General features: G+C 43.4%; 1 protein-coding gene across 1 annotated transcript in view; it reads left to right on the plus strand.

Moving 5' to 3' along the window:
* Positions 1-14,775, plus strand: part of Rab3b (RAB3B, member RAS oncogene family) — a 60,465-nt gene that overhangs the window by 37,779 nt on the left and 7,911 nt on the right. The window contains exons 3-4 of the mRNA XM_021161037.2: positions 6,848-6,966; positions 11,516-11,640. Of these exons, the coding sequence (XP_021016696.1) occupies positions 6,848-6,966; positions 11,516-11,640 (244 nt within the window). The remainder of the gene's footprint in view (positions 1-6,847; positions 6,967-11,515; positions 11,641-14,775) is intronic.

Genomic DNA, 14,775 nt, shown 5'->3' on the forward strand with positions numbered 1-14,775 from the left:
AAAAAAAAAAAAAAAAAAAAAACCAAAACAATACAAAACAAAACAAAACAAAACAAAACAAAAACAATCAACAAACCCATGCTTTTAAAAAAAATAATTATTTATTTTTATTTTATGTATATGAGTGTTTTGCATGTATGTTTGTGAACTACATGTGTGCCTCAGAGGCTGATGAGGGAGGAGTTGGATGCCCTGGCACCAGAGTCATGGACAATCTTAAACTGGGAACTGAACCGGGATCCTCTGCAATAACAGCAAGTGCTGTTCACTTCTGAGCCATGTGTCCAGTCCTGCCCCCATGCTTTTTGTTTAAAGAGCAGAAGTTGGGTACTCTCCCATGTCTGTAGCCCTGTGTTAGGCTCTGGGAATACAGAAATGGAGCAGACTCCATGTCTAAGCTCATCTATGACTACATAATAGGATTTCCAATTAGTTGAACATCAATCAACTGGATCATAAGAGTTAGGGCATAGGACTGGGCCAAGACATGAAACTAAACACTTTTACAGATATAATTTAGGGGCAGTGCAGGAGCCCAGAGCTTGTTGGATCCCTGGCTCGGGAAGAATGGCTTTATTCTAATCCTATAAGACTGAACTCAGGGACTGAATTTGAGACCACTGGGACCCTTGTAGCATTGACTCAAAACAGGAAACAGAAGCAAAAGCGAGGGAGAAGCTGATCAAATATTGAAACAGTGTTCATTAGGTATGCATACACAGAGGTGGGTGGAGAGGAAAAGAGGGGAGGAGAGGGAAAAGGGGAACAGAGGGTGAGAGGAACGGAGACAGACAGACCGACAGACAGAGGCTCACAGAGAGAAACAGGGGCTTTATGTAGACATGGCACATAGCAATTTTCCCCTCACTAGTACCCAGGTTTCTAGGGTTAGGTTTATACACACTCACTCATTGTCCATGCTGCTACTCAGGCACTTGTGAGCTTGAGGAGTGTGTGCTTGTCAGACTGGGATGAGCAGGAAGATGCTCAAAGGCTGCTCAGCGAACAGGAAAGTGTAGAGAAGATACACATGCTAATGTCAGCCTTTGTTTCATTAACCCAGGCTGTATAAGTCTGGGCCAGACAGGAGTGGCTAAGAGCATGGGGGGACTCAGTCCTGGCAGGACAGCTGTTATCCTTCCTCTTCCTCCTCCTTTTCCTCCTCTTCTTCCTCCTCCTCCTCCTCTTGTTCCACTCCCTTCTTCCTTTAAGACAGGATCTTGTGATGTAATCAAGACTGACCTTGAACTCATTATGTGTGCAATACAAGCTGGACTTGGACTCCTAATCCTCCTGCCTCAGCCTCCACGTGTTGAGATTACAGGCATGCTTGCATCCTTCATTTTTCATATCTTTGCATCTGATTTGTCACTATATCTTGTAATTTCATTTTTTATTTTTTAGATTTTTAAATTTTACTTTATTTTTTATTTGTATGGGCATTTTGCCTGCATGTATGTCTGTGTGTACCGAGTGTGTGTTGAGGCCAGAAGATGGCATCTAATTACATGGAACTGGAATTATAGATGGCTGGGACCTGTCATGTTGTGGTGCTGGGAATTGAACTTAGGTCTCTAAGAGTAGCCAGTGCTCTTAACTGCTGATCCAATGCTCTAGCCCTTAGTCATTTCTTTTTTTTTTTTTTTTTGAGACAGGGTGTCTCTGTAACGCCCTGGCTGTCCTGGAACTCACTCTGTAGACCAGGTTGGCCTCAAACTCAGAAATCTACCAGTCATTTCATTTTAAAATAGCTTTATCAGATCTTATCTGAGCCACTACAAAAATCTTCTAGCCAATCCTTGTGCCACACCATTGATCTAATTATGTCTCCTGCCTTAAAACACTGTCCCACAAGATAAAGCCTCGACCCCATGATACAACATACAGAGTTCTTTCGAGCTTTATTACCTACTCATTTTCCATTCCCACCATTCTTTAAATCCCTGAGTACTCAGGGGCAAAAACTCTTCCACAGCTGGGAAGATGACTCTGTGGGTTAAAGTTCTTGTTATGTAGGCCTGACCACCCCAGTTCCATCTCCAGAACCTGCAGTTGGAAGGAGACAACCAACTCAAACAAAATTGTCCTCTGAACCCATGCAAATGCCCCTCCCCATCACATACAGTAGGTAGGAAGATAGATAGATGGATAGATGGATAGATCGATCGATCGATCGATCGATCGATCGATCGATCGATAGATAGATAGATAGATAGATAGATAGAATAAAGATTAAAAACCCTCTGTTGCTCACGACTCCTTCACTTCCCAGCTGGGAAAGCCTCCTTAGAGAAGGCCCCGGTGCTCTCCCCATGCTCCTCTTTAAGTGCAGCTCCTGGGCTTACTGCATACACCACCTATGGGAATCTCATTCTGTTTACTATAGAGTTCTTGTTCTTCTGAGTATCTGATAGGATTGTCTTTCTTTCCCCTTTGAAAGTTGTGTCCGGATAGCTGATCTGCTTCACCTAGTGAAACGGGGAAAACAGAAACGCAAAGAACCCTCCCCCACGGGCTATGATTCTGCTCTATCTTTCTATCTGCTCTGTAGGTCTTTATTCCAAACAAAGGAAGACACAAAGCAGAGCACCAGCCATGATGGGTACATGCTGATGGTGGGAAAACCCAACCACACTGTGTTCAAGCTGCTAAGGTTTAGGGATCCCTTGTTACTGAAGGGCCCAGCCTACCCAGATAAAAAGATCTCTGCTTTCTGACAGCCCCTGTAACTTCCCCAACGCTGTTTCTCCCTCTGCTGAACTCAGGTTACCTCTCCTCTGTGCCGCTTCTGTGGATTGGTCTCCTATTGTTAATTACTAGTTCAGTGATAAGTCTTAGCCTCTCTCGGAAGCTCTATGGAAGCTTCCTGGAAGCAGGGATGGGGTTTACTCTTTTTTTTTTTTTTTTTTTTTACATCGCACACAGTATGGTTTGTGGCTATGTGAATATATATTATATAGGTGTAAGGTCATATAGACTTGACTTGGATCTCAGTTCTAATGCTTATTAGACAATCTCTCCAAACCATCGTTTTCTCATCTGTCAATCTAGAGGACCAACATGTATTCCACAAGGCCTTAAGTGTCTAGGTACTTGGTGCGGTAGTGTCACCTTAGAACTCAGACCACTCTTATTGTTCGTGTTCATCATCGTCATAGACGGTACTCTTAAGTGCTTGTAGATAAAGCAGTCTTTCATTGACGGAGGTGTTGTGGCATGTGCCCTGGACTTAATAGTCCTGGACTCAAGGCTATTCTTTGTCACCACTGTTATCACTTTGGGAAAGTCACTCACCTTCGCTGTATTTTGTAACTACGGCTTTTCCTTCTGACCACTTTGTTTCCAGAAACAATGACTCTGAAACTTCACACACACACACACACACACACACACACACACACCATATATATATATATATATATATATATATATATATATATATGCTCTGTCTTTACACACATCAGACACCAGAAGAGGGAATCATATCCTATTACAGATAGTTGTAAGGCACCATGTGAGTGCTGGGATTTGAACTCAGGACCTCTGGAAGAGCAATCAATGCCTTTTAACTGCTGATCCATCTCTCCAGTCCCTCAGAGACTTCTCATATATGAGTAAATGCCTAGGCCAAAAGATAGAGCTCTATTCCCAGACTAGTTCATATCTCAATAATTCCATTACTCTATTCTAAGTTCTACTATGCGGCTTGTTACCTGGTCCTTGGCTTCATGTGACAACTTCCTCTGGGTCTGGGTCTAAATCTTCTTCCAGAGCCTGACTCTTTTTCAGAATCCTCTCTCTCTCTCTCTCTCTCTCTCTCTCTCTCTCTCTCTCTCTCTCTCTCTCCAGGTGTTCCACCTTCTATTTCCTGCTTAAGCTAATAAGCCAACAGCATTTTATTGACAGATGATACTTCCATATATTGCACAAGAGATTCTCTCTTTACGTTGTATTTAAAATTGTATTGTTATTTGTTGTTATATTACATTATTATTATATTACATTCATTGTGAGCTGTGTACACATGCACACCGCAGGGGGAGTGTACAGGCCAAGGACAATGTCTTGGTTCTTCTCTTCTGACATGTGGGTTCTTGGGATCTAACTCTGGTTGTCAGACTTGGCAGTGGGCACCTTTACCTGCTAAGTCATCTCACCTGACCTGGAAATTATTACTGAAAATAAGAAGAAAGAAATTGTTTTGGTTATAAAGAAAAGTGAAACTATGAAATTTGTAGTAAATGAATAAAACTGGAAAACATTATATTAAGAAAGGTAACTCAAGGCCAGAAAAAAATAATGCATGTATTCTCTTATATATGGATCCTACCTGCTAATTGTTATGTATATAAATTTAAGTGGGGATGTATAATAAGGCCTATAAACTACACAGAGGCTTGTGAGAAGAGGAAGAGAGGTTCTTGGGGTGAGGGTAGAACACATGTGAAACAATGGTAGAAGTGGGAGCTCTGGGCAGATCTCTGTGTTAAATGCAGAGAGAGTGACAAAGAGATGCAGAAGAGGAGAGGATCAACTTAAACTAAGGATGGGTGAGAATGCCAGAAGGAAAACTGATAACAGATAAGCGAAGAAATAATTTAATCAAGGGGCTGGAGGGGTGGCTCAGCAGTTAAGGGCACTGGATGTCTCTGCCTCTGCCTCTGCCTTCCAGAGGACCTGTGTCTGATTCTCAGCACTTACATGGCAAAGCTAACAACTGTAACTCCAGTCCCAGAGATGCAGCACTTTCTTCTAGCCTCAGGCGCCCTTTTCTGGCCTCCACAAGCACCAGGCATACACAGGGTGCATAGATATACATTCAGGCAAAACACTCATATCCATATCCATATTTAAAACAAATTAAAAGTTTATAAAAATTAAATTAAAAAATTTAAAGAGTTTAAACATAAGTATGCTACATAATGAATAAAGCTGTTCCCAGAAACTACAAGTTTATTAAATGAAAATCTTGTAGCAGGGCCAGAGAATCCTTTCCCTGCGAGTAGTTAGTCAGGAAGACCTTTAAGTTCCCCAAAACAAGCCGGGCGGTGGTGGCGCACGCCTTTAATCCCAGCAGTCGGGAGGCAGAGGCAGGTGGATTTCTGAGTTCGAGGCCAGCCTGGTCTATAAAGTGAGTTCCAGGACAGCCACGGCTATACAGAGAAACCCTATCTCAAAAAACAAAACAAAACAAGTTCCCCAAAACAATGGCATTTGCCATTGGTCACTCATGAGAATCAGACCCTGTTGTTCACTTCATGCCTTGCTCACAAGACTTAAAGATCAAGTTGGAACCAAGAGGGAAGTTTCTTTCCTGACAGCTGGCTCTCATGTCAGAGTGCCTGGGTGAGAATTACCATCAAGTGCGGATCTGTGCTCAGCACCATCCACCAGCTTTCCTAAAGAAGTTTCCCCTGGTGCAATGGTAGCAAGCCAGTCACAGGGGTAACCTCTTTGGTCAGATTGGAGCCTCACTTCGCAGGAGGGAGTCCATATTTGATTCTGCAAGCCTGGTTAAAAGCCTGTAGCCAGTGATGTCCTAGGCCCTAGTGCTATTTTGCAAATGGACAATTTGTGTCTACCATATTGCTGCCCAAGTATTTATGTTCATACCCATAGATTACTGCCACCGTCAGCTTTGGCCAGAGAAGCTTTTTTTTGCAATGAGTACTGGGAACTGCAAAGACTTGTAACTGGCAAACGGGCTGAGATTCAGGAACTGTTGAACGGGACCTGTGTATCGAGGAAGGGGCAGACTGAGGCAGAATGCTGTCTTTGGAATATGACGTTGTTTTTAATTAATTAACTTTAATTTAATAATGAATTCATTAATGTGTGAGCACGAGTATGCTCTCTTCTCTCTCACTCACGCTTGGCACATGTGTGGAGGTCAGGGATCAACTTGCATGCATCCTTTCTTTCTACCATGTGGGTCCAGATAACAGCTCCGGTCATCTGCATCAATGATGAGTGGCCCTAGCTACTGAGCCACGTCATCAACCCTGCTGCTGCACTTCTGATCTCACATGAGCTGAGATTAACTGAGGAAGATTTGTGAACGATTGGGTCTGTCAACATCTTCTCAAATGGGGAAGAAGAGCCCTTAAGCTTTCCCTGACCAGGACCTATGGAGAGATCATTCATTCTCTCTCTCTCTCTTTCTCCCTCTCCCTCTCTCTCTCTGTGCATGTGCATGTGCGTGTGTCTGTGTGTGTGTGTATAGGGGGAAAGGTCATGAGGCCCTACTCCTCCCTGAGCATCCATAAGAACTTGATGGTTCCTGGGGAAGGGAGAGCCATTTGCTTTACTGATATAGCCACTGATAAAAAGAGCCCATATTTCTATAAACAATGACTCTCCCAGGACTCTATAAACAACCCTGATGGAACTCATTGCTCAACATAAATAAACAAACAGACAGACAGACAAATAAATGTGGAAGAGAAAGGAAAGCAGGAAGACCAGGAGAAGAGGACAGGAAAGGGTAATGGGATGCATATAACAATAAATACATGTATATATGGAAATGTCGTGCCGAAACCGATTATTATGTGCAGTCACCATATGTTAATTAAAGTGACAATATGGGTTATTTTAATATAATGATGACCCACTTACATTTCTTCTGTAAGTTATTCATGCCTCTTGCCCATTTTTCCATTGGGATGATAATTATTTTCTTAGTAATTTCAGTGAGGTAATATCATGTTCTCCTTAGACTCCACAATGCAATAAACATAACGAGCGCTCCTTAAATACGCCTTGGATTGCCAGTTAATTGCCTTGGGGACTTTTGAGGATGCCAACAGACTTACTAGGAGTCTGATTCTTTCCTTTTCTCACTCAGGACACAGCTGGGCAAGAGCGGTACCGGACCATCACCACAGCCTACTACCGTGGGGCCATGGGCTTCATTCTCATGTATGACATCACCAACGAGGAGTCCTTCAATGCTGTCCAGGACTGGTAATACCAAATTCATTCTCTTGCCAAACTGTTCACAAAAACCTAGCATGTACATACTAAGCCTGTGCTATGTGTTAAAGAAACCCAAGTAAATCTGCCGTGGCTCCTGGTTTTAAGATGTTCTTGGGTGAGCCTAGCACTGGTGGCACACGCCTTTAATCCCAGCACTTAGGAGGCAGAGGCAGGCAAATTTCTGAGTTTGAGGCCAGTCTGGTCTACAGAGTGAGTTCCAGGATAGCCAGGGCTACACAGAGAAACCCTGTCTCGAAAAAAAAAAACAAAAAACAAAAGAAAAGAAAACAAAAGATGTTCTTGGGTGACAGGAGAAATCAAACCAGGAGGCAGATCACAAAAAATGTCCTGCTTTGCTCTTTGTTGTTTCAGACCAGAAGTCAGTCGGGTGGCGAGGGTTTATTTCCTCTTAAAACTCCCAGGTCTCAATATATCACTGAGGAAAGCTGGCGCAGAAACCTGAGCCAGGCACCTGGAGGTAGGAACTGAAGTGGAGACTACAGAGGAATGCTGCCTCCTGGCTTGTCCCCTGCAGCTGAGCAAGATAGCTTCCTTATACAACCCAGGACCACCTTTGGGTAGCACTACCCACAGTGGGCTGGGCCCTCCCACCTCAACCATTAATCAAGAAATCCCCCACCCCCCAGAGTTGCTTACCAGCCAATCTGATGGAGGCTCCCTCTTCCCAGATGGCTCTAGTTTGTGTTAAGTTGATGAAAACTAGCCAGCAGCAGTACTGTGCTATGAAGAGAGAGGCACACGGGCCATGGGAAACCAGAAGGGGGGGGGGCTCTCACTGGTCCAGCTGTCGGAGTCAGAGAAGTAAGACATCGTGGAGCTGAGGTCATGTGTGGTAAGTCTGAGAAATAAACAGGAGTTAACCTGAGGGGTGATGGATAAGGATTCCAGAAAGAAAGAAAGAAAGAAAAGAAAGAAAGAAGTGCAAAGGAGAGAAGGCAGGTGAGAGGAGGAGAGAATGTAGGTCATGGGACGTTTTGTGGGTTTGTGGGTTAAAACGCTGGGATTTTACCCTATAGGTGATGAGTGTTGAGTTGGAAATGAATTGGTTCCCAAGTTTTGTTTCAGGAGGATTCCTCTGGAGAGTCCTTTGGTCTCATACCATGGAGAATGAGACCACATATAGCATCTCTCTCTGCCTGAGCTGGGCTTGCGTATATCCATCCATGTTCAAAAAGCATTCTGTTTGCAACGGAAATCACCACAGCCCTCCAGGGAGACAACCTCAGAGCCACTGAGTCTTCCTTCTTGGGGTATCTATCACTCATGGGGAAAAGCAAGACATGAGATGGAGGCACCGAGGCCCAGTGTCTCCCTAGTCAGCAGAGGGCAGAGAAGGTGGGGTGCCTGTGCCATTACTGTGTGTTAGCAACAGAGGAGCTGAGTGAGCCTGGTAGCCAGCAACAGTGCTGACCAGCACCGACCTTGCTTGCCTTCTTCTTGCCCGCAACTACTCTATTAGTCTGTTCCCTGTTACTATAACAAAATACTGGGGTGGGGAGAGGCTTTATAATGCAAAGATATTTGCTTAGCTCACAGTTTTGCTGGTGAAACAACATGGCACTGAGTCTGGCAAGGGCCTCCTGGCCATATCATCATCCTGAAAGTACGAGCAAGAAGAAAGATCAAGAGGAATACAGGAAGCTATGGTGGCGCGAAGGGGGGGTTAGGCTTATTCTTTTATAATTCTCATAAGAACTAATTAGGGTTGCTCAAGAATTACACCCAGTCCTTCAAAAGGTGGCACCCTCCGGGACCTGATTACTCCCCACTGGGTCCTACCTTGTTTGACAGTGTTAGTGGGCTTTGAGACAGGCTCTCACTGTGCATCGCTGCATTGATGACACCCCTCTACATTCCTCCCTGTTCTCTCCTCCTACTGTTTCCTCTTTCTCTTTAGTCTTTCCAGTTAAGTTATAATTTCCCTTCTGCCCATCTTCGTCCACCTTCTCTGTGTCTCGCCACACCTCCCGTGGAGTGACCATCTCTGTCACCACACTGCTCCTTCCCGGTCGGCCATGACCCCTCTCCTTGTCACCATCCGTCTCTGCTCATTCTGCCTTGGGAACATGGTGAATTTAACACCTGGTGATGGGTTTCTAAGAATAACCTGAGCTCGTTGCTAATCTGGGAGGTGAGAGAGGCTGGGTGAGAGGAGTGGGGGAAGGAAAAAGGGGAGCAAAAGATAGAGCAGGGACTGGCTTCAGGTATTGCCTTGAGTCTGAAGACTGGGTGTCCGTTTCTCCCCAGGTACCTTTGAGTTTGCTCTCTAAGCAACTTGGTCTCAGCCACCCAAGCCCCAGTACCCAGAGTGGAGCCTGGCTCTCTGTGGGCCCTGCAGCAATTGGTGGCTGAGTAATTCTGTCTCTTAAGGAGACAAAGGGCTTTCAAGGAAGTCAGTGGTGGGGTTGGCTTGAGTAACAGAATCAGAACTAGGTCTGTGTTGTCGCCAGGGTCCAACTAGACAAAGTGTCAATGTCAGGTTGGGCTAGAGTCAGTCTATGCCTCAGGATTAGCCATTCCTAGACCAGTGGTTCACCAGACATTCACTACCACCCTCTGCTGTATGTTCCCCACTGGAGGCTGGCATCCCAAAGATGAAGAGGCCTGCCCCTGTTGCCAAGGAAAGAATTTAGCCCAGTAGAAGAGATACCATGGTGAAGTTGCAGGGGACCAAAAGGGGATCATTTTGCCTAGTGAGAGAGTAAGAGAATTAGACCCATTTCCCATCCCCCTCCCCCCAAATGTCTATTGTGCAGAGTCCCTAGTTTATTCTTCGAAACACTTTCTAGTTATAGAAGTAGTACCTGTCTATTTTTTAAAAAGGCAAAGAAAAATATTTGAAAAGTATTTTTTAAGGTCTCAGGATGGAGCCGGGTAGTGGTAGCTCACACCTCAAACCCCAACATTTGAGAGATTAATGCAGTGTCTCCATGAGTTGGGGGCCAGACTTGTCTACACAGTGGGATCCTGTCTCAACCAACAAACATCTCATCATTGAGTGAAGAGCCCGTACCTGAACCCTACCATTGGGAAAGCTGAAACAGGAAGGTCTCTGAGTTTGAGGCCAACATGTCCTCCATACTGAGCTCCAGGCTAGCCTGGGTACAGCAAGACTCTATCTCAAAGTCAAAAGTCTCAAAAAAAAAAAAAAATCAAATCTTATAGCACCTCCTAAAGACAGATAGACAGACAGACAGACAGCCCGAGGAGCAGGTGGGAGGGAGGGAGGGGCTATAAGGTCAGGTCTGATGACCCTCCTTCCACTCCTCCAAGGGCCAAGCTCCTTACACAGGGAGTTGCAATCCTATATGGGCTCCCATGACTGAGCACAGGGATCTTGAGAAAACTGCAGATAGCAAAAGCATCGGAACACACAGTAACTGAAATTTAATTCAAAGCCAAACATATCATGAATCCAAGAGGTTTCCAACAGTGCATCACAGCGTTTCATTCAGTACAGCACACATACTGTGTTCTGCGCATGTGGAGGCAGCAAAAGCCTTGAAAGTCAGAGAGGCAGGGGGATCTCCACAAATCTGAGGCTAGTCTGGTCTACACAGTAAGTTCCAGGCCAGATGGGTCTACATAGTGAAACACTTCCTCGTCTTTTTTTATTGCTCTTTTAAAAAATTATGTATTTGTAGTTGATGTGTTCAGTGTTTTAGCTGCGCATATGTTTATGTACCACATACATGCAATGCATGTGGAGGCCAGAAGAGAGCATCAGATCCCTTGGAACTGGAGTTATGAACACCCTGTAAGCCCTGAGAACCAAACCTGGGTCTTCTCTTAAGAATAAGCAGTGCTTGTAAATGCTGAGTTATCTCTCTAGCCCCTGCCTCATTTTTTTAAATTTTATCTTATTTTAGTTTTGGTCTTGATTTTTTTGAGACAAGATATCTCAATGTAGCTCTGGTTGTCTGGAACTCACTCTGTAGAGCAACCTGGGCCCAAAGTCACAGAGATCTGCCTGCCTTTGCCTCCTGAGTGCTGGGATTAAAGTCAGGAGCCACTACACACTGCTCAATTTTTTTTTAAATGTTAAAAACACTGTCTTTTAGTGTCAAATATTCAGCCAAGATTTAATCGTTTGTGTAAAAACTTTAAAAAGCAAACAAATCAATCCCAATATGTACTTTACTGTAGCCTTTAATAAATGGTAACAGTGTACATCTATACACACCAAAGAACTGTTTTACAATACATTTCCTTGTGATTTATTACTAGTAAATGTCTGATTTGTCAATTATTTTAAATACCTACACATCTGAGATCACTTAAAATTCTCTGGGGTGAAAGGAGTCATACAATGATCCATTTAAGACCTGTACAGGGGAATGTTAACAGGTCCAGTCCTCTGTGAGTGGTGTGTAGATAATCAGAAGGGCTCTGATTCCAGGATGGTGGTAGCCATGTCATGCCTGCTGGATAGCATCCCAAAACATCCTTTATTTTTACCACGTGAGTTGGAAAGGTGGAGGAAGATGGTGGTCACTATGTTTCTGTCTCTTCTTAGGGCTACTCAGATTAAGACCTACTCCTGGGACAACGCACAGGTCATTCTCGTGGGAAATAAGTGCGACATGGAAGAGGAAAGAGTGGTCCCAACTGAGAAGGGCCGGCTCCTGGCAGAACAGCTCGGTATGTATATGGCACATATGTATGCATGTACATGCACGTGTGTGTACTTGTGTCTGTGTGTGTTCACGTCTGTGCATGTGTGCATGTCTGTGTGCATGCGTGAAGTGGAATAAATAGGGAACAAGAGTGAGCTTTTTTTGTTTTTTGTTTTGTTTTGTTGTTTTGTTTTGTTTTTTCGAGACAGGGTTTCTCTGTATAGCTCTGGCTGTCCTGGAACTCACTGTGTAGACCAGGCTGGCCTCGAACTCAGAAATCTGCCTGCCTCTGCCTCCCAAGTTCTGGGATTAAAGGCGTGTGCCACCACACCTGGCTTTGCCTTAAGAGTGAGCTTTTATTTGTGACATTAAGGTAAATTGTGATTATAAATAGTTTCTGTGTGGCTATGTTATTGATTTATATTTAATTCAGATACATATGGACTTTGTACTCATGATTCTAGGGAGTTCATCATTTATATTTTTCTTATAGTGAATATATAAATAAAATTTAAATGTGTGAACACTTTTTAAACTAGATACATCTACAAAGGACTTGAGATAGCTTATTAAAAATAACTGTAGTGTGGGAATAAAAAGAATAAATAAATGAGAAGGTTTTAGCAAGGGTAGGAGGAAGGTAAGAGAAAACCAGAGTGAGATAGATTTGTATGTCACAAGTTCCTGGGCACCAGAATCAGCAAGAGGTAGGCCAAATATTGTCTCTGGGCTTCCTAGCAACCACTACAAAGAGTAAAACATAATCTGTTATGTGGTTCAGCATGTCCTTACCATAAAAAACAAGCCTATTACTCCAGGGAAGCTTTGCTCTTCACTGGCAACTATAGAGCAGACTCTGCGCAGAATGTGGCCGAAAAATAGCACACGTTCTTCCGGAAACTGCTGAACATAATAGGCCTTTCCATGCCATTTTTCTCGTGTAAATGTATGCCTCTCACAAAAACACAATTCACGACAAAAGTCAGCAAAGGAAAAGGCAAAACCGTGCAGCTGGTTTGCAGCTCAGAGCTGCTAGGACTCTTTCCGAGGTAGCATTTTGACCCCTGTGTTCCACTGAGGCCCAGATGACTATGCGTGTCCCAGTGCCCTGTAGCAGAACCCTTACTTGTCTTAATTGTCTTTAGTGGAAAGGTCAGTTTTTATTCTCTCTCTCTCTCTCTCTCTCTCTCTCTCTCTCTCTCTCTCTCCCCACACACACACATACACACACGTTTGATGTAAGATTGCCATGGAGAATAGTTCTTTCTGTGTCTGCAGAAAGTCTGCAGTCTTCCTGTAGAGACTAGATGAGTCTTTGGGTGGTTTTCCTATAAATTTCTCTCTCTAAGTGGCTTTGTTGTTGAGTAATAGAGTTTAAAGTTAGGCTCTGACAATCTTAGGGCACAGATGTTGGGATTTATAGCTGGGCAGACTCTAGGATATGCAATGTGAATTGTGTGTTGTATTTGTATTGTACATGCATGTGTGCATATGTGCATCTGTGTGTGCTGTGTACATATGTGTGTGTGTGTGCATGTGTGCATGCCTAAGATAGTCTGGACTAGAGATGAGGAAACCCTAAGTACTCCATAGGAGCATTGGCTCACCTTGGGTCTTGTTCCTATATCAATGAGAAGTGTCTCCACTTTGTTCACAGAACACTAAGCATGTGTTGAAGCCCACACTTGAGTGACTTCTGGTCATCCCAAGCGGCAGCCCTTAGGAGACTGGTAGACTACAGAACACAGATAGGAGTGAGGATAAGGAGGTGTTGAAGATGGCCTTAGTGAATTAGACAGAGCAAGGTAGACTGCATTGGAGATAGCCTTAGTGAATTAGACAGAGCAAGGTAACCCATCTCTATGCTATACAACCCTCTGAGCTTGCCCCTGTTGTTTCCCTGAGCATGTCTGTCTCTTTTCTTGGTCCTTGAGAACAGGAAATATGTATGGTTTGTTTCATCCCAAAGATCTAGCATAGGGTAAATACTCATGTATTCCATTTATTCATTGAAAAATATGTATTGAGAGCCAGTGAGACAGTACAACAGGTAAAGGCTCCTGCCATCAACCCTGACAACTGGAGTTGAAGCCTCTAACACACACGTGCACACACACACACAGAGACACACCATAAATATTATTAAAGAGTAATATATATTAAGCATATACTCTGAGCCATGTTCTGCCCAGGCACTAAGGATATAATTAATGGGCGCATATGTAATTTCCGCTGTCAGGGAACTAACAAGGACAGAGATAGTAAACAAACAGAGATAGTAAACAAATAATTATACAAATAAATAAAAATCGTAAAAATGTGGGTGAATTGTACAATATATAAATTGTGCCCCAACAGAGCTATTATTTGTGAATAATTTTGATTAATAATCTTATTATAACAACTAATCAAACTAGTTTTATTTTAAAAATAGAAATTTTAGAATAGTTTTTTGAAATTAAAATATAATTACATCTCCCCCTTTCCTTTCCTTCTCCTAGCTCTTCTCATGTACCCTCTTGCTCTCTTTAAAATGCACATATATATGTAAATATATTCCCAAATATATAAATACAACATGCTTAGTCCATAAAATGTTACTTGTAGATATATGTCTTTAGTGATGCCCACTTGATATTAGATAACCGGTTGGTGTGCTTGTCTCTAGGGAAAACTATTTCCCCTTCCCTTAGCTACCTGTAGTTCTTAGTCTAGGGTTGAGGCCCTTTGAGCTTATTAAATCAAATGAAAATTTTCTAAGACACTCAAAACAAGCAAAGCCTGTGAATTTCCTGGAATCCTAAACTCAGTCTCTCTACAGCTATCCCCAAATGGAAATTTCAAAATGGCTCAGAATGGGGCAGGCATCATTTGTTAGTTGTCCAAATAGTCTACTGTGGAGGAGGACACATCTAAGGAGAGGAGTCTTGGTCCTTATCAAGCAGGTCACTGCTTTACTGTCCCTGAGGAGTGAACCGTTCCTTGGGGCTCACTGTACAGTGGCTGACATTACTGATGAAAAACCTGGGCAGGATATACAGAAAAGCTGGGCCCTCTGCTCTAGCCATATTCTCTCTCAGAGAACTCATCTATTTTATGGGTTAAATGCTAAGCTTTGGAACATACCCAAGAGAGACGTGTCTTTTTTGTAGAAGTCGGG

The sequence above is a fragment of the Mus caroli genome, chromosome 4 (genome assembly GCF_900094665.2).
Source record: "Mus caroli chromosome 4, CAROLI_EIJ_v1.1, whole genome shotgun sequence".
In the NCBI taxonomy this organism is placed as follows: domain Eukaryota; kingdom Metazoa; phylum Chordata; class Mammalia; order Rodentia; family Muridae; genus Mus; species Mus caroli.